Here is a 24,730-nt window from a genome sequence, read left to right as displayed (position 1 = left end):
CATTCCTGCCTGCACAACCTCTCTTAACCACTTTCTAACTTTTTGCAAGAGAGAAATGAACTCCTGAAAAACACTATGTGTTGAAGCTTGATCGGATCATAGGCATGGGCTATGCTTTATGGGGAATGTTACACTCAAAAAACAGAAGGAAGAGGCCCTGGGGGCTTGTGCCTGTGGGATGTGAGCAATTTAAGGCTGTTTATCACAAACTCAGTTGGACTTGAAGAGAATGACTTAGGGAATGGATTGCAAAGGGAAGGGGTTTCTTGGGGTTGTCTTTGCAACTAAAGAGGCTTCGTGGAATCCCTTAAAGCATTCATATCTATGGAGCACACAACCTTTTCTCTGTGATATTCTTGATGAATTTGGCAGGTGTGATGGGGGGGGGGGAATGTTTATCATCAAAGGGGAATGAGTGAGGGCCTGTGCGGTACCTTCAGGCTGAAACCTGTCTGATTTTTCCCCCTGTGCCTGCCAATCTCTCTTGGAATCAAGGAGACGCCTCTTGAGCACAACCCCACGGCTCCCTCTGTTCCTTTAGATATCCCGTAATTACTTGGTGCCACATGGGTTCCCAAAGATCCCTGGTTCACAGCCTTGGCCACCTGTTTGCTAGCTTCTCCCACAGTCAGTTCTTTTATGTACAGAGCCTCAGTCCTGGATTTCTCTGGATATTCGTAATGTCCTCCAGCTCACCTCTGCTGGAATCTCCCTCCCAGTTAGTGAGCTTTCCCCCACCCTCACTGCTTGGCCAGGTATCTCCGGGGCAGAAGCTCTTCTGTTTAACTTCAGCAAAGGCTGATACCTCCAAATGTTGCAAAAGCTGCCTTTGTATTTCCATCGCTGCCTTTGCATTGACTCCACCTTCCTCCTTCTCTCCTTGCTCTTAGAATAAACCAAGCTGGGCCAGCAATGTATCTTTGGTTGTGTGTGTTCTAAGTTCTGGAAAGTTTAAATTCGTGTTGATTGTCATTAATACTGAGATATTTGTTTGTTTCATTGTAGGGAATGAACAGAATGGGCTGGACTTTAACAGGCAGGTAAGACGCTCCCTGGGTTACCAGGCATTCTCCTGCTTTCTTGACTTATTGGTTTTTAATTGCTCATCTTGCTGAGTCCCAGGCAGCTACTGTGAAGAGATAAAACTGTTAGGTCAGGAGCTACCATTAAACAGACCACATAAAATCTTCGCAATTCCTCTTGTGAGATAGGATGACAGATTAAACTTCTGGTTTCCAGGCCTTCCTATTTCATAGAAGTTCAGTTAATTATAGAGTTTCTTTAAATCACCATTTGCTTCAGGCTTTTGCTGGATTTTTAATTTTCCCACTGTCATTTAGAAACAAAAGGGACCTCAGTTACACTGGCAAATGTGCAAATCCCACCCCAAAGCCCCATACATTTCTACTGTTGGTGACACTGGTGCTGAAAGCACTGTGGTATGCAAGTCTAAGAGCACAGGGCTGACTCACGGGAGTATCAGCAAGGACTAAAGAGGGGGTGGTTTGAGGTCTTGGAGTGCACAGGTCAAGACCAGGCCTGCCTAGAGTGACAGATTCCTCTTCGCAAGACAGTGCGGAAAGGGACAGATAAAAGCAAGTGTTTCTTGCAGGGCAAGCAAGCCCTAACAGCAAGTAAATATGTGAGGGACCGTTGTCCTTGCTTTGACTGCTGTTATCCCCCTGCTTCATACAGCTAAAAGCAATCCCTGTCTCCTTGAATGCCTGCAAAGGCTTCCTACTCGCAGCAGATGAGCAGCTGAAGCTTCTCACCATGGCTTTTCTGTCCTTCCAGCTTGCCTTGGTGGCTCTTGTCTGACAGATGTCAGCAAGTTGCTGTTTGTTTGTTTGGTTTGGCTGCTCTGGCATTGGGTGGGTCGTAACTTCCTATCAAAGGTGTCTTAACATGTTCAGCCATCTTCCAGGTTTTTGGAATACCCAGCTGAAAACAAAAAGTCTTGTGTCTCCAGCTCTGTGGATTGCAGAGCCCAAAGCACAGGCTTTCTGCACGCCAAGAGAAGAATCCAATCTGCTTATAAGCAGTGATAAAAGAAAATTCCCCCAAGATAGAAATAAGCCATGAAAGTACAGAACTGTTACATGCTGCAAACTTTTCCTATGGCAACACCACAAAGATGTTAGAACTGGAAGCTGGGCTGAGGTTAATCAAGGAGACATTATTGACTCTGGTGAAGCAGTGCTGATTTACAGCCACTGATGATCTGACCCATTAGCTTTAAGGTCCTAGTGCTCTGCATGCCACTGAATAAGCAGATGTTGGTAAAATCATGGAGGCAGACAACTTCATTCTCAGTAGGATTTGGGCCAGACTCTGCTTGATAGAAATGTCCTGCTCTCAGAAAGAGATGGTGGGTTTATGACAGTCTTTTGTAGCACTCACTTCCCCTTCCACCAAAGGGTGCTACAAACTCCCTTTCATTTGTGCCTGTACCTCTGTTTGTGTCACTGAACAGCAAATCTCATTGGGGACCTGTTGAGATTTAAAAAGCAAAAGCCTGTGAGAAAGCTAATTTTAATGTTGTGTTTTGTTTGGGGTTTTTCTTTAATCCGCTCTGATTCCCCACGACATGGTAGTATCTGCAGAAGTGTTTTTCCAGGTTGTAACAATCCGTGTGAGTGGACGCAGCATGTGCAAATGGCTCTTTGTCTCCCTCTCTTGGCCCTCACAAGGCCATGTGCAGAATTGAGCCACTATTGTTATTATTATTACTGTTTTAAATGAGCAGGAGCCTAAATGCACACGGGTTATACACTCACGTTTCAGGTTAACCTCAGCTATTGGTGAATTCATCTTCAATTCACCAAGTAGATTTGAAATGCCGAGAAAAAGGAAGAGGGGAGATATGGAAATCTCCAAGTGTTTTCATGTGAAATCAGGTGCTGAGCTCTTTGATTAGGGGTGGAGGTTGGTGGGGTTTTAATTTTGGTTTGGGGTTTGAGGTTGGTTTTGGGTAGCTTTTCTTTTTCTTTTTGTTACCTTGCAATACAAGTTCTCAAACTGAAGCCAAGACATATGGTTTGAAACCCAACTCCAACCTGAATGCAAGAGCTGCTGAGCTCTCTTTGACTTTATTTGGAGTGCTGGGCGCTAATCACTTTGAAGATCATAAATCTCACATCGTTTAAGCCTCTCCCCCAGTCTTTGTAGATGGCCTACATTTCAGGTCTGTTTCCCTCCCAAGTTATGCTCCAGGCAGGAAGAGAAGGGTGGAGTGACCTGGTTAGACCCCTTACTTGCCTACCAATTCCCTGCTGTGGCTGCTCTCACCCTGAAAACAGGGAGGAGGCAAACTCTTGCGGAGTTTGAGGTTTTCAGGCAGTTTGTGGGTCAGGCCTGTGCTTTATGAGAAAGCTGCCTTCTGATCCCTCAACCTATTTGGCAAACATTTCTTTCCCCCCCCTCCCCGCTTAAAACTCTCGTCCCACCTGGATGCAACAGTAATTTGTATGTGAATGAGAGGGAAAAGGGTGTGTATGAAAAAAGCAGCACCTTCTGCCTTGCCTATCTGGTTTGGCTTTTTATTTAGCGAGTCTAACGCTGTTTGTTTCCTGTTTATATCAAGGGAAATGCAAAGAGACAGTAATAAACTTTCACCTTCAGTGCTGGCAACCTGGATAGGGACATCTGTTGCTTGATGGTTTGGGATCATGTCCAGAGCGTGTCAGGGACAGAACTGAGGAACTCAGAAAGTTACTCAGAGTCTTGCCATGAAAGGACATTGTGTGGGACCAGGGAAAGGTCTGACTGAAAGTGTTGAAACAAGAACTTTTCCCTGCTGTAATGTGGTGATCCTCAACAGGTGATGCTGCTGCGGTCTTACCAGGTCTTGTTTGGTTTATTTCCCCGTCGGTATAAGCAGCATTCAGCCTTTAAGGAAATAGTGCATTGTTTGTTTTTGCAGGTTGCTCTGAAGAGAGCTGTTCTAGAGATCCAGGTAATTCACCTTCTGTCTGCAGTTAATAGTGCCTTCTGGAATACACAACAGAGCTAGCGTTGATGATTTTGGGAAATGGCAGGGTTTGTGTGCATGGTAGTCCAGCACATAGTGCTGTGCATCAATCTGCAGCTGGAGGAGGAAAATACACAGATTTCTTTTCTGTCAGGGAAGTGATGTGTAGGACCATGTCATGTCACCCAGTCCTTGCAGCAATGCAGTCTCTGAATGCTAGGGAGGAACAGAGGTTCGTATCTCCCCTACTTCCAGAGAAGGGAATGAGAGGTGCTCTCCAAGCCCCTTCATGCTCTCAAACACAGAGCTGCACTCCAATGCTGGAAGAGAATGTCTTTCTCAAAAACAAGCTGAAAGGTTATGTCTCGCCAGTGCAGGAAAGGCTTAGCAGGACCTACATGTGCTCTGTATCCAAATATGTCATGGAATTTCATCCTGGCAAAAGGCTAACCCTTGCAGACAGGCTGTCATTTGTTTAATGATAATGACAGGTTTGATAGTTGTATCAATGTAAAGGTGATCCTGCCGTGATACTACCATATTAAAGATAGACAAGCAGGCATTAGTGTGCTTGAGCAGCCCAGGGCTGGGCTCAGCACAGCTTGAATTTTCCTGTTGGTTCTTTACTCCTATTACTTCATTGTCTTCAATTCACACCAATCAGGGGATTTAAGAAGGATACATGTCTCTTTCCCACACGCTTCCTAGAAATAAGATCTTGGGATGGATTTACCTGGGAGAAGTAGGTAGCTTGGAGATGTATTGCTGGGGCAGGAGAGATCTTCAAAACACAAACAGAAGCATCCAGAACAAAATAAGAAAATAGGATATGCAATTGAAGTGGCCTTGTATTTCACATGCACATTAGCTCTACACTTACTTTTGCACATCAGGTAATAGTGAGTTGTCTCAGGTCTTGATAGCTGATGTACTGTAGAAACACAATACGAGAAATTAAAGTGAGCAAACTGCACCCGAGGTCTAAATTCACTGGTGGCTCTTTTTCAGTGCCATTAATAACACTCTGACCTTGTTTGGTACTTCCCACCCACACGTCTGAAGGTACTCTGCTAATGAATTTAGAATCCTGGTGCCTCTGGAAGGTAGGGAGGTGTTTAACCCTGTCTTACAGGTGAAGCAGACGCAGACTCACTACCTGGCTTTTCCCAAAGATGCTGAGTACTGTGATTGCAGTTGAAATCAGTGGATGCTTTATAGGGCAGTTGCCTGTGGACGTTAAGGTGTATTGTAATCCAGGGACCTGCTCCCTAGCAGCACTGGGATATGGACTCTGCTTCTCTGATTCATAGTCTTGTGCTCAACCACAGACAAGTTCTTCCTCCCCTCCATCCTTTTGAAGGTGGAAAGAAGGGCCTAACTCGCTAGGTAGTTTGTTATTAATATCTGGGATGCAAAACTCCCTGCAGATTTCATTTCGCTCAATCAGGGCTTCCCTTCCCCCAGGGATCTCTCTCAGGTTTTCATTCCACTTTGTGTTCCCACCTCCCCCTAATCTCATTTGTTCCCTATATGTCATTTCTGTTCCTGCTTGGCTTTTCCCTGTGGGTAGTTCAGGTTTCAGTCTGCCCTCCAGATTTCCATCCCAGTCTTGTTTTGCCCTCCTCTCAAGGGGAGGTTCACATCCTGCTTCCTTCTCCCCTCTGGGGATCAATTCAGATTTCACTCTCTCTTCTTCTCTGCATTGCCCCAGGGTATCAGCCTTAGTCTTGCATCTGCTTTTCATCTCTTGAGCCTTCATGAACTGGAAATCGGCCCAGCTGTCCGTATCTGCCTTGACTACACTGCATCTAAGCTGAACACTGCCTTGGCCTTTCCCTTTTGAAGTCTCCTTACTCTGTCCTAGGGACAGACTGATTGCATAAATTTGTATGTGTGCTGGTTCTTCATTGAAATGCAGCCCTTTGGGAAAGCATCAGAGAAAGCCCTGGCTTAAGGGAAAGTCCTCTGTTTCTATATATGGCACTGTTTTGCTTAGGACAGATATGTAGAGGAACCTCTTCTTCAAGGTAGTTTTGTTCTGGCGCCTTGCAGAGGCCCTCAGATGAGACGGCTGGGAATGAACTCCAAAACAGGCCACTGAGTCTCTGGGGAAGCTTATGAGGGAAAGAGGGATGGAAGTAGGAGGGAGGATTTGGCCTTTTAAATCTTCCTCTCAAGAGATGGACTGAGACCACTGATTATGTTAGCCAATAACAGTTGACAACAACCCAGCAATGCTTCAGACATGTCTGGATTGTAGTTTCTTAAGGTTCAGTTCACATGCAATGAATTCACAGTCCTGCTTTACAGCTCCAGGCTTAAGAACAAACTATGTTTATAAGGTATTTCCTACACTTGTGGCCATGGTCTACTGGCAGTGTATGTTCTACAGCCATTTCAAAGCTATCTTAGAGATGAGGGAGAGACAGATAGATCTCTTTGTGCAAACTCCCTGCTCCAACAGGGCTTCTATCACCCTCTTGGAAATGTTTTCTAGGCTCATAGGGGACAAGCCCTAGTTTCATGGACCTGTCTAGAGGGACATAACAATTGCTTCCACAATAGAAACTAAGCTCAAGGCATGACTGTCACTGTCAAACCACTACTGAGGTTACCCAGCACCTTTTTAAGTGGTGAGTTGCACGAACTACTGTGCATGGATATGACTCTTGTGCCTGCTGGAGAACGGCTCATCAGTAATAAGGAGAGAACTCTGAATTCTTGAAGGCCTTTCATCTGGTGAGCTCCAAGAATTCAATCAAGAGCCTGCACCACCCAGCAAGGGTGGAGCCCTACACCCATTTTGCAGAAGAGCAAGTCATAGCATAAGAAAGTAAAGGTGATGGGGTTTCAAGCAAGGCCTCTAATTTTGGAAGGCTGACATCAGAGCACACTTTCTCTCTTCCCAGAGGTGCTGATCTGCTAGCCCTCCATGTGAAATCAGTGGGCTGAACTGGGGCTGCTCAGCACCTTAGGAGTCAGACATTGAGTTTATCCTAGCAAGAAACCCTCTTGCCTTGCTTTCCAACACACGGAAGTTGGCCAAAACCACTAAGCTGGGAGCAGAACTGGCTCTGAGCTCCCTCTTTCCCCCAATAGCTAGACTTCATCCCCTCCACCCAAAATGAAAACCTGTGATGCTCCAGCAAAGTTGATCTTTCTCACTCTCCCTTTCTTTTTTAATTATATTACTTGTGTGTATTTAATGCAATCCCTCTAGCGGCTCTTCTTGTGTCCCAGTTCCCTGGGGCGCAGCAACTGGTGCCAAAACTACTGGGAACCAATCAGAGAAACCTGCGGAGCTGGGATGGAGCCAGCCCCAGTCACGGGAGCCGTCTGATTCCAAGCAAATTCCTTTCAAATGCAGGATATGGTGGAAAGTGCCTTGCTACTGAGGGCTACCTGCTCCATGAATTGTTAGGTGGATACTGCTCTGCTCTCCTCATGGATGACGGAGCTGGGGACATCAGTACTGTACAGCAGGGAGGCAGTGCCAGGTATTTAGATGTTTTGTGACTGGTTGGAAGCCAGAGGGCACAGACAATGCAGAACAAGCACAGTTTCCTTCTCCTAGAGAAGAGATCCATGGAAAGGGGAGATTTTTCATGCAGGAAAATGGTGAAGGGTCTGGTTCTGGCCCCAGAAAAGCCCAATAAGGCAACTTTGCTGCTGACTGCAATAGGAACGTGATTAGGCTCCAGGAAACCTGTGTGAGCATGCAAGAGGGCATGGGAGAAGCCATGGAAGCTGGTGTGTGTGAAATCAGATTGATAAGGAAAGGGGCAGGGATGCAGCCCAGGGTGGGAGCAAAGAAGATAAGCACAAAGGTGTAGGCAGAGGTGGAGTTCTGGAGAGCTTTGGAAGTTGGGCAAGTGAAATTGAGAGAAATGCAGGGAGTAGTGCTTGCAACGCATGAGAAGGTTGGGGCAGAAGGGCAGGACCCCTGGGCTGAGGATGGCTGGGGGGAAAGGAGCAGGGAGGGTCCAGGAATGGAGATATGAGAGAACTGACAGCCCTAATGGTGGTAAAATTGTTTTCCTTGCTTCTTTTTGGAGGTTCTCACCATTTCAACCAAGAAAATGGCATATCCTCCTCCCCTTTTAAAAAGTATTTCCAGTTTGACCTGTCCACAGGCTTTGGCAAAGAGTGTGCCACATGCCTGAGTACAAACAGTAAGAGCAAGGATGCTGTAAGTGGTTGCTTTTCAGTATCTTTCTGCTAGTTCTGTGCTCCCTTGGCATAGATCACCTTCCAAAAGCACTAGTTAGCCTCTGTGCCGCTGAGGCTCTTGCAGAGGCTGCAGTTTCTAATGTGGAGAGCAGCCCTTTGTCAGGATGTGCTTACTTGAGCGGGCATTGATATGAGCGTGGCCATTCAGGCCAGGTGCTCTTCCCACCTCTGGTTTTGTTTCTTCCTCTCCCTTGCCCAGCACCTGCTTTTGAAGCCTATTTTGCTACATATGGTCATTTTGAGGTTTATCATTAGCACAGGGGAGAGGGGCAACTTATTTCTTTGCCCTTTTCTCTGTTTAAATGCAGAAACACGTGGGAAATGCTGTATCAGAAACTCTGTGAATGCAAAGCTGACTGTGGTTGTCTTCATTTTCTGTTGAGAGGCATGTGGCTTGCTTACTGTTAGTTTTGATTTCCACCCCCACTTTTACTACAGCTAAGGCACAACTACTAACATCCCAAGCTGAAGCTTGGAGGATAAAGCGTATCAGATCAGGCCTCAATTAATAAACTCAAAAGCCTCATATAGCTGTGGTGCAGGTGTGTTGAGGTTAGGGACTGCATCTTAATGTTCCAGTGTGCTGTCATCACTGAGTTTTAGGATATAGTCTGTTAGACATCCAGCGTGAGATTAACTGGCTTTTTGTCATTCTGCCTGCTTCTGAATAATCCCCCCCTTCAGTGTGAAAGCATATCAAATGTAATAGGGTGAATACATAAGGGTTTTCTGCTTTCTTCCTGCATGTCTGTTAAGCCTTGCCGTATGTGCAGGATAGTACATGTGGAAATAGTAATTGCAAGCCCATTATTGTTATTGCTATAATTTATTGTTAGTGTGTTTTTTATTTTATGGTGCCCACGTGTGTGGATAATTCACAGAGAAGTACGCTTACGCCATTGGAAGGTGGGAAGGTTTAGTTAAGTGCAATAGCCTTGGATCCAGTTTTCATACCTGTTTCTATCTTAAAACTTCCTCTCTTGACTCCAGGCAAATCAATTTGGGCAGCTTCAGACAACCCTGTTGTATTGAACAGTGCTTTGAGAGCGACTGAGCCCTGGAAGAACTGTGCTGTTCATTTTTGGTGAGGGGCAATTGGTTCAGACTTTCTTAAGTCTGTGTGTACCTGATCCTCTTCTACCTAGTGAAATAGCCGTAACATCCTGCAGTAGGGGGAGGGATGGGTATGAGTAAGTCAAACTCTTAAACAGTTGTGAGTTGCTGACTATGAGATAAGCCAGATATGAAGGCAGATAAATATCTGTTTCAAAGAGGTTACCGTCTAAATAGAAACTACACAACAAATACAATTGTCTTCTATCTTAGAATGACAACCGCAGTTCCTGCCTACTAACTGGTACTGGAGAAGGCTGACATGGCTTTAACGGCCTCACTCTGGCTGGCATGGCACGGAGATCTCTTACCTAGATTTGGGGCAAGCATCCGAGGCTCTGGGTGCTGAATCAGTCAGTGGGTCTCACCTTTGTGAAGAGGATGACAGAGCAATGCTTACCTTACATCAGAAGTGCTCATCAAAAGGGACTGCATTCAGATTGCCTGCTCTGATATCCAATAGGTGAGGAAGATCAATTTGGATTAGCAGTGAGCAGTGCATAAACTGGGTTTATATAAAATGGGCTGCAACCAGCGTCCTGCCCAACCAAGAGGATCTGACCATCAATTCATTGAATCAAATGAGGGTCAGTCTATTGGAAGGGTATGGCCTTCTATGTGGTGAAATCAGAGCTGCTAAGGTGAATCTTTCCAACTTCCTCGTGTAAGGCTGGCTTTTTACAGCTTTCAATATGTCTGCAGGATGTTTTCATGAACCGAATGTTTGCCAAAAGTTCACAGATCAGTTACAAAACAGATGTACTTTTTTTTTTCCTCTCCTTCCTACTGGTAAGGAAGAGTTTGTGCAGTAATTGCAGGCAGGTTGGGAGATGTTTTCTTCATAATTCTCCTTCTTATGAAATGTTTATGAAACACCTTCCACAAATCGGTTACGCAAGCAAGCTGAAGAGCTTTGATCACTTTCCATCACCCTCAATATGTTTCTTAGTTTGTTTTGCTTTTTGTTTTTGTGTTTAGGCCAGCGATAGGTAAGAAACAACCCATCCTTGCCCAGGCCCAGCAGATGTGCTAGCCAACTAAGGAAAGGACTCTCTTTCCACACAGTCACCCTTCCTGTGTTTTTCACTTCGATAGCTCGAGGGCAGCTGACCCTATTTTAAGGCTGCGAAAACATCCACTTGAGATTTGCAAGTGTGATTCCTTTCCTATCCCAGAGCCCTCGCTAGCTCTGCGTTCCGGTGCCGCCACCTGCCGTTACCTCCTCAGGAGGAGCTCAAAGTTGCTCCCAGCCCTGCCTGGAATCTTCCCTCCAGCACAAGGGGAAGAAGGTGCCTCTAGATTCGCAGCCAGCAGCCCAGGCTCCTCACCTCAGCTGCGAGCAGGATGTGCTTGCAGTGCATTACCTGGCCCTGCTGTTCTATAAGTTTGGTTTTCCTTAGTGTTGTTTCCCCAAATCAAATTCATGGCGAAGAAACTTAAACTTGCTCTTAATGACTTCTCATTCCCCATTTATGTGGCCTGATCATCATGTACAGCCAAGGTCCTGAAGAACCACAGTGGGATCTAAATCACTAAATCACTGTTGCTCGCTTGTGGTGTTTTAGCAGGGTTCTCATCACATCCCTACATGAAGCGATTCTGTGATAATTTCAACTGGTTTTGGCTCCTTAAATAAAACTTTTCTCATATTTGTAGCAAATGCCTGCAAATCTGAGTCAGATGCACTGGGAAAGGAGAAGGCAACTCCTCTCCTTGTTTTATTAATTGAAAATTTACATTATTTTAAGGGAGTCTCATGATATTGAGTGGCCTCGCCCACAATGTGTGTGGTTTTTTGGGGTTTTGGGCTTTGGTTTTTTTCATGTACAGTTGGTAATACTGCCGGTTTAGCCAGGGAAAAAATGAAGGTACAGGATTTGCATAAACCATCCCAAAAGTTTTGGATATACCCTGAACTTTTGCTAATGAACAATTAGCCAGCTGCAGACCTGTTGGGGAGAGGAAGGGGAGGAAGAGGTAAATTTGAGCCTAAACCCAATGAAAATAGGTGCAGGGGAGAAGGATTTGTCAAGAACACCCAGGTTCCCGCCCACTGCGCAGGAGGGAGCCAGAGAATTCCAGGGACGGGGGAAGGAGCAGTGGGAGATGTTGTTGTTTTTAAATCGGGAACCGGTCCTTTGCCAAACCCACCTCCCGTTCTCATGTTGTGCGATGCCGGGATGCAGCTACACACCCCTTTCACCCTGGAACACTTCCAAATCATTTTGCTTGGCAGCTGTAAAAATTGATTTCACTTTGGAAATGGCTTGTGCTTCTTCAACACTCCACTCCTATTGGGATCATAACTTAGGCGGGATCAAGTGCCTTGTTCTCTAAGACGTGGATAACTCTTCTTTTTGGGACTGTTCAGACTCGGATAACTGCGTTGTGTGAGGCAAATACACATGAATTGCAAGGAGGGGTAATTTACTTTTTGCTTTTTGGCTTGGATGACTCCTTTTTAACGCACCCTCAGAAAGAAAAACGTGCATAAACCCATTTGCCTGCGGTGACTGGATGGCTCAGGGGTAACGGTGTGTTCTGAGCCTTTTGTCTAATGTTTAGTAGCTTTGACACTATCTGCATCGTTAGTGATCAAGAAGATCTTTCCATCTGATTTTTCCTTTTCACCAGCTAAGAGGGATGATCATGCCAACCTGAAAGGTAGGAAAGAACTGGAATTCATAACATGTATAACTCTTGTTGCAAGGAGCTAGTACTATTGCAAAACTAGTTTCAGCAGTGTCCAGAGTTATAGTTGTAACGAAAGGAGATGTTGTAAGTCTCTTCGCTCTGCCAAGTACCTTCCAAAATGCAAAGGGTAATCTTACATGGCCAGCTCACTGCGCTGCAGCCGCAAGCCTCTTGCAATAACGTTTTCTCCTTTGCTCCTGTGGAGATTTGTGCATTTGTTTGCTTTAGTCAAACTGAAACAAAACCTCCCTCAACCAAAAATATTTGCTTGGGCCATTCTTTTTACAAGCTGAATTTCTCGTCCCCCTCTGCTGGTAGGAGGTTGTATGACCTAAAGCCCAAATCACCGCAAAACCCTCGCAAACGTGACCTTTACAGGTTAGGGAGTAATTTGATGGGAAATGGTTAGTTTCAGCCATAGTAATCAGAGTGAATCTAAGCTGCTGAGCCCATGGACAGGGTTTTCAAGACCTCTCCTTCCTGATGTTGTCCTGTTTATTCCGGTTTGTGGAAACTGGAGCCTCCTCTTGCACTAGAAAGGCTTAGACAAGGAATGGGATTCATGATGTGAGCCTTGTTCCATGTGTTGTCATGTTTAGGAAAAAAATTAGCCTAATATTGGAAATTGCTTTCTTGATCTTTTCTTAAGGAAAATGTGTTATAGGAGCTCTGTGTGACTTTTCTGTCTCCTGTGCATGGCATCTGTGCATAGACACTCCTCATACCACTTTCAGGAATTAACCTAAAAACCTCTGAAACCAGTCCAGCCATGTTTCCCTCTCTCCCATCCCAGTTAGCCTTTCCAAAGGATTTCAACTAGTACAAAAAGATGTAATTTCTTTTTTAATGTAGTGTCAATGTTAGAAATTAACATGGAGGGTATGAAATAAATCAGAAACCAAGATTCACTTCTGGTCCCTGAGTAAATTCTTCTCTTAAGAATGTGGACGCAGAAATCATTATTTTCTTGTAGACAGGAACCTTTGTTGAACATTAAAGTAGGTCAAGCTTTGACCATGAGACAAAGGGCTGACATCTGTGAAGTTTTCTAGTTCTTTTTCCACAGCATGTTCTAGCTAAGAAAGTAGATATTTTCCTCGCCAGATGAGTACAGGGTTTTGTCACTTTCTGATAGAAGCTGAGCACAAATGTTTGGTGCCTGGGGTGCTGTGTTTCAGGTCTGGAAGATTACACTACTTTTGGAGGTCTTTTACTTCATGACCTTTCCTTTTTCATCACCTTGTACCATTCTCTCCTACCTGCAGAACAAAATGAGAGGCTATCTATAGCCAGCCCTGCCATGAAGCTGTGAGTTGTGATCTATAAAGGAGAATTGCTTTGTGTCTTCCTTATAACTCCACGAAATACCTCACTGTTCCATTTGAAGAAGGCACTTGCATGCTTTAAGCCTTGCTAAGCTACTGGAACTTGGTTACTACTTAAAGTGTTTCAATTCATGCATTTTGGTTGAGCAAACTGCAAACCTTCACTTGGTTTGGTAGAGCAGAAAAGCTATGTCAATGGGATAAACTGGAGAGCAGAAGTGGGGAACAACCAGGCCTTACTGCAAAGCCAGGGATGGAAGCAGTGAGCCCTGACCTCTAATTTTGCTCTGAAAGGAGCCCCTTCCCTATCCCTTCCTGCCCCTCATCCTCCTAAGCACCCCACACCTTCTGCATTCCCTTGTCTCTGCTCCCTAATGCTCCAATTCCATTGCTCTTTTTCAGATTAAAACTGAAGACCTCAGCGACTCCTTGCAATCTACAATCCCCCCTAGGTCAGGTCACCTTGTGCAGGGATCATCAATGATGCCTGGAAGCCAAATTGCAGGGGTAAGTGACTCCACTGCTTCACGGATCCTGAAGTTTGAAATGGCACTTTGATATGTATTTTGACAGTGGCAAGAAGAGACTTGAGGGTATGATGGACGCTAAATTGGAAAAGAGAGTCTGCGTTGGCAAAAGTCAGTTTCCTCCTCAGCCTCTTTCTTTCCCGTAGAAAGTTTTACATGGGTTCAAAGGCAGACTGGACATGTACTTGGAAGAGATTTCCTTTGAGGGTTTACTAAGCAGGCAAACTCAGGAAATCTCTTGAACTGAAATAAATGAAGGCTGAGACAACACCAAGGGGAAGTGTTAGATATGCTTGCTTTCTCTTTCATGAACATCTGGTTAATGCCATTGTTGGAGATAGGATTCTCAGCTGGAGTAATTCTTGATCTGACCCAGTATATCCATCCTGGAGCACATTGTCTAAATTGATTTACATCAAAGAAGAAATTCCTTGAGGGATTTTTTCCCTAAGGTAAAAAAATAGGAGTTTAGCACTTAACTCTTGTAAAAATCTAGTGAGGGTTAGATGCCAGAAGGCCACACAGCTGCTGGGTGATTAGTAGTATCTTCCCTATCCTTTTGCAGGGTATTCAGATCCCTTACACAATTCAGGCACTGTTCGATTTCCCCAAAGCTTCAAAACAGTTCTTGAGAAGCTTGAAGAGCTCATCTTATTGAGCAATAAGTTCCTTTAAAAATATACCTCTAAAGAAAGGTGATTTTACTGGGACATTTGTGTGTGTGTCTGTGTGTATCCCAAGTAAATGCAAACTCTTATCCACTAATCCCAAAGGACCTAAGGCTGGGACCCCAGTAATGCGACAGTGTTAGTGTGTAATACTTGTATCTCAGTACCTATTGCCTGATCTGCTGGATGCAGCTAATTTCCCCCAGGCAAAGAACAGGAAGCACTTTTAGATCTGGTTACTGTGTTCATTACAGTGTGTTTGCTGTAGGTGCAGAGATTCAGGCACTGTTGGGCATTGCTTCTTTCCCACCTCAGCACACGGCTGGCTGGGAAATCAGCCTTCTACAGAAAGCAGGCTCTCGGTGAGATGGGACAGTCAGTTGTGCTTCCCTGTGTAATTTAAGGGAGTTTCCTCTCTGAAAATAAATTATCTGGAAGAAACTAGAATCCCAGAGGTTTCATTGTGATTTCTAACAACCAGATATTTATTGCCAGTGCCTCGAAAATGGAATTTTCAGGAATAAAATCAGATAATTCTTCATGTTCACAGAATTTTTCTTACAAAGCTGAAAACTTCAGATCCTGGAGAACCTATGGATCTACAGCTCTCCAGTGCATGAATCAAAACTGTTGCATTGGCAGTTGAAGTGTAAATAGGGTCGATTGTAGGGAAGCTTTATAGGAGAGGTAATGCTGTATGAAGAGCAGATATCTGAGTTTTGTTCTTCCTTTGCTTTTCCCCCTCTAGGATATGAGCTCTCTTCACACCTTACAGCAGCTTGTATTGCTTCCTGGTCATATGCAGTCAGTTCCCCAGTTTCTTCTGTCTCAGTCGCAGGCCGGGCAGCAAGGTAAGAGCAATAGAAGCTGTTATAAGTGCTGTTATAAGCAGATACATATCTAGGAAAAACCTCTCTTCTCTTTACTGTTGCTTTTAATCTGGTCTGTTACTTTATCCCAGCATGATGGTGTTTGTTCCTCTGTATGTTACCAGATGCTGTTTCCCATGCCCGGGATGATCCCGTACATATGTAGTTGCAGCAAGGGTCCAATACCAGAGATGCTCCCGGCACCTGTGGCTTGTGTGCGCCAAGAGTGCCACCTTGGGGCCGGTCTTTGCAGACCTGGTAGGGATCCCACCTCTGAAATCCCGGATGGCTGTCAGGAAAAGGGCAAGGAGCCTGCTCCCTGGGGAGAGCAGTTGCAGCCTGCCTGGGCTCCCAGCGCCGCTGGGTTAGCACTCCTCATTTCTTCCGGAAAACTGAGGAGAGGTTGAGTTGATCGAAATACATTAGCGAGAGTAAATTCAGGGAAGGAACTGAGCTGCTCTGGTGGAAAGACAGTGATGGCACTCGAACAAACAGGTCTAACCTAGCCAGGAGCAACCTGGGAATGAGAGCTGAGAGGTTTGGAGTTGCCAGTGGTTGTTCCCAAATCTCGCTCCAAGCCATGGAGGTCTAACTACTTCTGAAACACAGTGTAATCAGCTCAGAGAAAGGGATGAAAGTATTGAGGACTGAACTCACTACTTGATGAAGTCTCTGTGTTTCTATTTTTTACTGACCATTTTAATGGCATTTTCCAACAATGGGGATACAAGCATGCCATTGATGAAGCTTCTTGCTGCTTGTGGACAGACAAACACAGGCTTGGATCCATAACCTGATGAATGCAAAGGGACTTGGGTCCTTTGCTCACATTCTTGATTTATTCCAGCACAAACGTCCATCCGTATGACACCAAGTTCAGATTTAAAACATTAAAATCTCTGCAGCTTGAATCTACTGATACATAACCTCCAAAAGAAATTGTTTACTGTAGACAGGTGGGAAACCTTTTTGGTTTTGGCAGTATATAAACTCTTTTCTCTGCCAAATGATGCTGAGTGATGTATAAAGAAACCACTTAATGTATTTTCCAATAATCTAGAATTTAGTTTGTTTGAAATGGCAGGGTCAAGATAATCTATTGCTTACTGCCTGCTTTCATTCATGTATAATAGGAAACAGACATTATACTGCGAAACAGAAGTTGTTTCCTTTTATAGAGTGAGTTTTTTCTGTAAAGTGACTTCCTTTGACAGCTATAACCCCTCAAACACAGGGGCACTTGTTTGGTCATGACCCCTTTTGGTTCCAGACTTGATAAAGACTGGATATTCTGGCTTTCTGTGCAAGAGCACTTCCATTTGAACAAATGATTGCCAAGTTCTAGTGATCCTTTGCCATGTGCATACACAGTCAGTGGGGAGTGAAAGCGAAGGCATAGACTGTTTTTGTGGAATTAATTGTTTGCTGCAGATACAGTGGAATATCCTTCATACCAAAGAGATGCATGAAATATTCCTGAAGTTGTCCCTCAGGCCATGATAGGAAAACCCTTGATGTTCCTGAGGTCTGACTGATGGGTACATCAGTTCATTGATTTCATGGCCAAAGGGACCTGGCTGTGGTCTTAACCTGTGTGGGCTAAAATGTGTGAGAACACACATTTTGGTTTGGTTCTTTGTGTTTCAAAGCTGTTTTTAAGCCAGGTGTGTTCCCAGATCTGATTCATTATGTTCTGATGTGATTATTGTGCAGCACTTAAAGCAGCAAATGCTGGAGCACCTAAATAAGGAGGTGAGAGCTCTGTACTGTAAAGGTGGAAACAAGCAGCCAGGAAGATGCTGGGAATACTGTCAGCCAAAATATTGCTGCTGAAGTCTTCATCTTAGGAAAACACAGCCTTGGTCCCACCAGCTGTCAAACCGGTGATTCCTGAATCTAGCCCATCATTTTCATTTGAGCTAGAGCTTTGCTTTTGCAAAGGTGTTCAATCATGATTTTAAAGACTCCAAATGACAGAGCATCTGCCATGTCCCTAGGCAAGCCATTCCAGTGATTAATTACCTTCACTGTTCAAAATGTGCACCTCATTACCAGCCTGCATTTGAAATTCAAAGTTGTTCCAGCATCAGAGAAGGCTTATTGAAACACCAATCTAAATAAATAAATGGGACCCTGCACATTCAGATCTAAATTAAAAGAGGGAAGTCAGAAAGGGGGGCAGTGATTGATTCTGGAGATGATATTTTTTTCCCAGTTTTGTTAGCAAAAGTCCATAAATTTGTATAGCTTCCCTGTGATTGTCAGTTGCAATCAATAGAATATATTGACTGTTTCAAGACAGGCTATAAATCCTCACTAAATTCTATAGGCTTCATTCACAGTAGACTTGACTCTAACTGAATTTCTAGCGAACTACACTGCTTTGGTCACTACTTAATCCTTTAGGACATTTCTTGTAAGAGATATAGTCTTATACTAGGCAGTTTGTCAAATAAACAATTACGCAGTCTCCATAAATACTAGGTTTTGTTAGTTTTATAGATTTCCCTTCTTTGTTCCTTTAATCATTTTCTGTCAGTTTATATATTCCAAAAGAAATTCAATTTATTTGAAATACAGTAGGGTAGAAAAGCAAGGGTCAGATGGCTTCAAAATGACACTTCAAAATGAAATGTAGAGTAGAAAGCAAAGTGGGTAGGCTCATGAGATTAACTGTAGGATCAGGATGGTTGGTTTTTTTTAACAAGATCAAGTGACTGGAAGTTGGAGTCAGAAAAGCTTATATTGGAAAAAAGAGGCACTCTTCTAACAGCTACAATGATTAAACACTGGGAGCGATTACTACTAAGGATGTAGTAACTTCTCTGCTGTTGGCATCTGAAATCAAAGTTAGGTGTGTATGTAAAATGTCTGTGCCCTAGTTCAGTCTTAGATTAACGAGCTACATGTAGGGATCAATGGCTATCATTATTGTAATAATCTCTTTCAGGCTAAAAAGCCATGAAAAGAATCTTTTCTTTACCATAATCCAACTTGGAGCCATCCACATTTGTAATGGCCGAAATGCTCATATTTTGAACAAGAGCTAACTAATGTTTTCCATTCAGAGCTTCGTGATCTTTCTGGTGCAGAGTCATGTTCAGCTGGCCAGATGCTCATGAAGGAGCTGATCTGATCAGATGTGTCTCTTTTTGTCTCCTCAGCTTTGCAGCCAAACATCCTCTCCTTCCCTCAGCAACAGGGTAGCCTACTCCTCTCCCAGCCGGGACCCAGCCTGGCGTCACAGGTAACTTGCCCCAACATACAATCCCCCCCTGAAAAGCACCCATCTACAAAAGGTGCTGCTTCATTAAGGGCAAGTGGCAGAGAAAACTGTCTACTTTTGTTGTTGTGACTCTACGCATCTTGGTTTCAACAGGCTGTGGGTCGTTCCGGACTCCCTGGCTCATCAGTTGAACCCCATCTGGACGTACCCCAGCATTTGCAAGTGGCAAAGCACCTAGCTCCATCAGGAGCATCTGAGGAGCCCAGTGACCTGGAGGAGCTGGAAAAGTTTGCTAAAACTTTCAAACAAAGGCGAATCAAATTGGGGTTCACACAGGTGAGCAGCCTCGTCAGTGGGAAGGGTGGTGTCACTTGTGATGTGGATATATTGGATGGGGGAGCTTGTGGCAGAGGCATGGGTGGAGGGAGGGCTGGATTAGGTACAGTTTGGCTTTCTTTGGAGAATCTCTTTCTAAGCACATGAAGAGACAAACCCTTCTGGGTACTTCATTACTGTGATCTCATTATCTGCACCTTCTCCAATACAAAAAGGCTCAGGGGTGTAGGGCAGATTCCTATGGGAAAAGAATTCACTTTCTCTGGAGGGGAGGCTTTGGAAACCAGGCTGAAACTATTCTGGGAGCAAACTGAGAAGAGGTCTGGCAGCAGGAAGCTGTGAAGGGTTATTCTGAGCTCATATTGTGATTTGGCTCTTCCCTGGCAGGGTGATGTTGGACTTGCCATGGGGAAGCTTTATGGCAATGATTTCAGCCAGACCACCATTTCCCGCTTCGAGGCTCTCAACCTGAGCTTTAAGAATATGTGCAAGCTCAAACCTCTGCTTGAGAAGTGGCTGAGTGATGCAGGTAAGTGACATCACATGCAGAAAGGCCATCAACCTTCTCCAGGATGAGAGAAACCATCCAGAAACCTCCAATAAAAGCCAGGAAAATCTAAGATGGAGCTAAGACCTCTCATAGCCATAGCTGAGCTGGTAATAGACTACTCTGTGGATCACACAGCAAGTTGCATAGCTGCCTAGATATCAAACCACATCTGTCCTTTCTCCCTGGCAATATGGCATTCACATTGTGACTTGGTGTTTGGACCAGTCACTTCCTGCATCACCTCTTGCTCTGTTGCATGGCCTGGGGTAAATCACTGGGCTAGTCCATTCAGTCCCTCCCTGTGTAAACTGTAAAGAATAGGAAGGAACTCCTACTAAAGTGCTCAGAGATCAGCCTTTAGGCAGTAACTAAAAAGGGAAGTTATCACTGCAAGGGGAATCCCCAGTAGCAGCAAGATTAGGAGCAGGATTAGGCTGATGTCCTCTGCTGGCTGCAGACCAGTCTAGGGATGGCATTAGTCTCATGTGCTCCACCCAGCCCTTTAGGAGCTGTATGGTTGACCAATTTATCATGTCAGGAGGTGTCTCAGCTACACGAGACCTGATCAGTGTGGTTAAAGTCAGTATCTTTAACTGTGTGAAATTAAGGCACTGGAAAACGTGTGGTCCCTATCAGAGCAGGCTGGAAATCAAGCTGGGAAAGGAAAAATAGTGTGTTAATTAAAATTTCAGCACTCACATTTCTTCCCTGATTTGGACAAGATTATTGATGGATTTGGGACTGTTGAAGCCATCTTAATCATCATCAGAGGAAGGACACAATGTAGTAACATTTTACTTACTTCAAGAGGTGCCATGTTTCACAGAAGGGCTCTAGGAATGAAAATAACTCATCATCTTCTTGATGATCTCCTTCTTTCCCCAGAATCTGCTCCTTTGGATTCTTCCATGAGCACTCCCAATTCCTACCCCTCAGTGAATGAGATGTTTGGACGGAAAAGAAAGAAGCGAACCAGCATTGAGACCAACATTCGCTCCACACTGGAAAAGAGATTTCAAGATGTGAGGGGAAAATCTTTCAATGTGTTGTGAACTCTCTGAGTTTCACATTTGCTACGTCACAGTAGCACTGAACCCTCAAAAAGAGAGAACTTGTTTGTTTGCTTGCTTTGATAGCTGGTTAGAAAGGGGGTTAACAGGAAAAGTGTCAAAACCAAAGAAATCAGACCCCATTATTTCCTTGATAAATGTAGCTTTAAAGGAATTAGTTTCATCCCCGTTAGTATCCACTGATTAGTGCCCCAACAAAGGTGATCTCCTGCACCCTTCTCCCTGAGTTGTGAGCTTGTATCACAGGAACAGTGCGGCCACGATATGGCATGAAAACGGATGCCACGTTAAGCAGGTCTTGTGAGACAGCAGAACTAGCTGCTCCAGAAATTGGTGCTGAATTGCTTCACAAGTGGAGCCTTTTACTTTTTAAGCATCAAGATTTTAAAGGAAAATATCACTAGAGAGAGCAAACAGAGCTTTAAATCAGTAGGACTAAATTGGGCATTGAAAAATGCTCATCAAAACTATTTTTGACCATCCCTTGTTTTTTCTTGGTTTCTCCCTCAGATCTAATCATATCACAATTTCCTCCTAAGACTGTTAATGAGAACAAAAGACACTCATTATCAGATCTTCATGGGTACCTCATTTTTTAGCTAGTAGGAGGCATTCTTTTAATTGGAGAACTGTCTTGGCATCTCTGTGCTAGGTATTTTTGACCTGCGAGTCTCCAACGCAGATCAAAACCCACAGAGCTAAATGCTGTCAAATAGCATCAGACAATAAGTGACTCAGAAGAAAGGATAAGGACTATTATTTCCCTTTATAAATGAGAGATGGAGGAAGAAAGAGAATAAAGTTGGGGTTGTTCAGCCTGGAGAAGAGAAGCTGTGTAGAGACCTCAGAGGAGCCTTCCAGTGTCTGAAGAGGGCTACAAGGATGTTGGAGAGGGACTCTGCATCAGGGACTGTAGTGATAGGACAAGAGGTAATGGGTTCAAACTTAAACAGGGGAAGTTTAGGTTAAATATAAGGAAGAAGTTCTTTACCGTGAGGGTGGTGATGTGCTGGAATAGGTTGCCCAAGGAATTTGCGAATGCTCCATCCCTGGCAGTGTTCAAGGCCAGGTTGGATGGAGCCTTGGGTGACATGGTTTAGTGTGTGGTGTCCCTGTCCACAGCCAGGGGGTTAGAACTAGATGATCTTAAGGTTCTTTCCAACCCAAACCATTCTATGATTCTATGAAATGGCTTTTTTGAGATGCTGCAGGTAGGTGAATGAACAGCACTCAGAGCTTGTGTGTCCTGTGTAGTGATAAGACCACCAAGCAGCCATAAGCTTCCCCCCAAGCAATGATTTAGGGTGCTGTAAGATCAAAGAGCATGGTGCTTTGTGCAATAACAGGTCCAGGTACTGTGACTCACCCTCTACTGCTTCCATGAGACTTGATGTTGAATCAAAGGCACTTTCTGGTTCACAGAACATTATCTCCCACCCAAATATTTACCCTTTGATTTAGAAGCAAATTTTGTCCCCTCCCCAGTTTACAGCCAGCCCCACCCTGTTGTCCTCTGCCTTTCCAGCATTCATTGATGCTCAAAGGTACAGCTCTTCTGGACTTTCTTTAACCTCTTGCCCTTTCTCAGCAGAACCCCAAGCCCAGTTCAGAGGAGATATCCTTGATAGCAGAGCAGCTTTCCATGGAAAAGGAGGTGGTTCGGGTCTGGTTCTGCAACCGGCGCCAGAAGGAAAAACGGATCAGCTGCCCAATACCATCCCCCATCAAATCACCTATCTACAACTCCAGACTGGTGAGAGGCTTTGGAATAAGGAGTTCTCAGACAAGAAGGGAAAAGGAATGGGGGAATGAAGCAGGGTTTGCTGGAAAAGGAAACAGGACATTTCCTTGTACACACAAGTCCCTGAGTTATTGGCAAGGCTACTCCACTGTCCAGTGGGTGACTGTATCTCCAGGAATGTGCAGAGAGGCAAGTGGGCTAGCCACAGATTGTGCATGTAATCTGCATCACAACTTCGATGGAACCTCATGCCCGCACTTACAGAGCATTTACTTTTACTCTATTAATGAACAATAGAAAGAAAATGCAAGTTTCCTAGAAGGTCAGTTTAACTGTAGGATAATTTATCTGAATAGGGATGCTATTCCAAAATTTTTAGTCCCGAGATGGGTAAGTAAAGCTTCCCAGCGTCAATGGAGGAGGAATCAGCATGCCGTAGAATTAGAATAACATCCACTCATTTCAATTTAGTTCTTAACTCTGCAACCTAATGGTAACAATTTACATATGTTTGTTGTTTTACCTCTATGCAGAAATGCAGAATATACTCAAGTAGTGCTAATTGTTCTCTCATGTTGTACATTCACATCTTGGCAAGTGTGTTTTCATAGTCAGGAAGGATGAGAAAAGGAGAAATTATTGTGAGAGATGGTGAAAGCATGTCCTTGTAACCTACTGTCAGTGGCTACTGTGGATAACAAGCTACTATTGCATTTCTGTTGGTTAATAGTTGCTTCCACATATAAAAATGGCAGGAACCTCCCTATGGTGTTTAATGCCAAAGTACATGTGAGTGGGAGGGAGAATACATATTTGCAAGCACTATTTTATCTTGAAATCTGCTGGGTTTTTGAGTTATCCATCAGAAGGCAGGAAAACATCACAAGGAGTTTGGTCACTTGTTGCACAACACATTTGGTTTGCAGTCACAAACACAAAACGCTGCTTGCAAGCCATGAATTTTTAAAGCAGTAGCTTTGGTGAACAATTTCCCTGTGAATGCTTTGTACAAAGTATGCTTTTTGCTCATCAGTCATTCCAAACAACATTGAGTTCAAGTATCACAGTTGAACAACGAATGCCCCAGGCTCGCTTTGATTGCAGACACCAAATTAGTAATTGTCACCTGAGAATTCTCACCCATCAAGAACTCCTTGAAGGAAAAGGGATTATTTGTGCTTAAGACCAGACTGAGCTGGGAAGTTTCAACTGAGAACATCCAGTGTGAAACATCCAAAGGGCAGCATCTCCTACCAACTGGATCTCAGGATTTCCAGGAAGTTTGGGGTGTGTTGGGTAATTTAAACACTTTCCATAGCTCTTATTTTCACAGACGTATGTAGAGAATTTCAGGCACATGTAATATTCATCCTGGTTTCTTTCCGTGGCTGTGGATATGGGAATGGTGTTTTTACATTAGCGTGTGAATAGAAATATCAGATGTGGATAAGAAGTCTGCCTGGGAGCCTGCACACTCTAAAGGGAATGCGAAAGGAGCAGAGTTTTGTGATCTATACCCTCAAAGTGCCAACTGTTTACTGTTTGCTTCTGTTTCTCCTTAGGTCTCTACCTCAGGGTCCTTGGGGCCCCTCTCTGTCAATCCAGTGCATAACACCATGCCTGGGACTGGTAAGCCTTGAGAAACCTGCCTCACTCACCATTCCTTCCCTCCTTCTTCTGCTCTAGCTCTCTGAGTACATGATTTCTAGATTGTATTTGCAGGCCACTTATTAAGACCCTTGGATTTGGCCAGGGAAAGTACCCCTACATAACTAGTGTACAAGGGATAAAAAGAGCTGAGTCTGTCTTTTGGCTGGAACAAAGACATGGGAAGCTTCCCAGGCATGATAACATTCCCAGGATAATCCTAGGCAAATTTTATTGGGGTGTTTAGGTTTGGGAGCTAGGCACACCTAGAAGCCAAACAAGAGGAATGCTTGGGGGTAGGTTACTGGTTACTGCATTTTTTCAGCAGAACATTGTCAGATCTCCTCTGAGAAGTGTGATTCACACTAACAGAAATCAAGTGTGACAGAAACAGCAGTCCTGAAGCCCACCGCATTTCTCTGTGGCTGGGGCACAGATTCTGCCTTGCTGCTATGGGGCAGGCAGTGAATGAGATGAGCAACAGGATGGGTGCAGGATATGGTGGGAGCATTTGGGTTTGGGCTATCCAAGGCAGGAAAAGGAGATCCCGGTTTTATTCTGCTTTCTCTGCTACACAGTAACATCATCGTGTTCCCCAGGGAACTCCAGCAGGCCCTCGTCCCCTGGCAGTGCACTCCATGCCAGCAGCCCCGGCACAGCCCAGAGCAACTCCAAAGCTGCAATGAACTCTACTGGTTTCAACTCTTCAGGGTAAGGCACTGGAGGGGTCACAGCTTGCTCCTTGGCAAGGGAACTGGGGGGGG

At 44.5% G+C, this 24,730-nt stretch overlaps 1 protein-coding gene across 1 annotated transcript in view; it reads left to right on the top strand.

Annotated features, from left to right (window-relative positions):
* POU2F3 (POU class 2 homeobox 3) overlaps positions 1–24,730 on the top strand; it is a 40,589-nt gene that overhangs the window by 14,901 nt on the left and 958 nt on the right. Inside the window, exons 3-12 of the mRNA XM_010014895.1 lie at positions 1,006–1,040; positions 13,735–13,839; positions 15,276–15,378; positions 18,561–18,643; positions 18,776–18,958; positions 19,346–19,487; positions 20,394–20,530; positions 22,170–22,331; positions 23,882–23,948; positions 24,545–24,677. Coding sequence (XP_010013197.1) covers positions 1,006–1,040; positions 13,735–13,839; positions 15,276–15,378; positions 18,561–18,643; positions 18,776–18,958; positions 19,346–19,487; positions 20,394–20,530; positions 22,170–22,331; positions 23,882–23,948; positions 24,545–24,677 — 1,150 coding nt within the window. The remainder of the gene's footprint in view (positions 1–1,005; positions 1,041–13,734; positions 13,840–15,275; positions 15,379–18,560; positions 18,644–18,775; positions 18,959–19,345; positions 19,488–20,393; positions 20,531–22,169; positions 22,332–23,881; positions 23,949–24,544; positions 24,678–24,730) is intronic.

This window comes from Nestor notabilis, unplaced genomic scaffold, assembly GCF_000696875.1.
Source record: "Nestor notabilis isolate BGI_N333 unplaced genomic scaffold, ASM69687v1 scaffold25365, whole genome shotgun sequence".
Classification (NCBI taxonomy): Eukaryota; Metazoa; Chordata; class Aves; order Psittaciformes; family Psittacidae; genus Nestor; species Nestor notabilis.
Note: the sequence above shows the minus strand (reverse complement) of the source record. Positions and strands in the feature narration are given on the sequence as shown.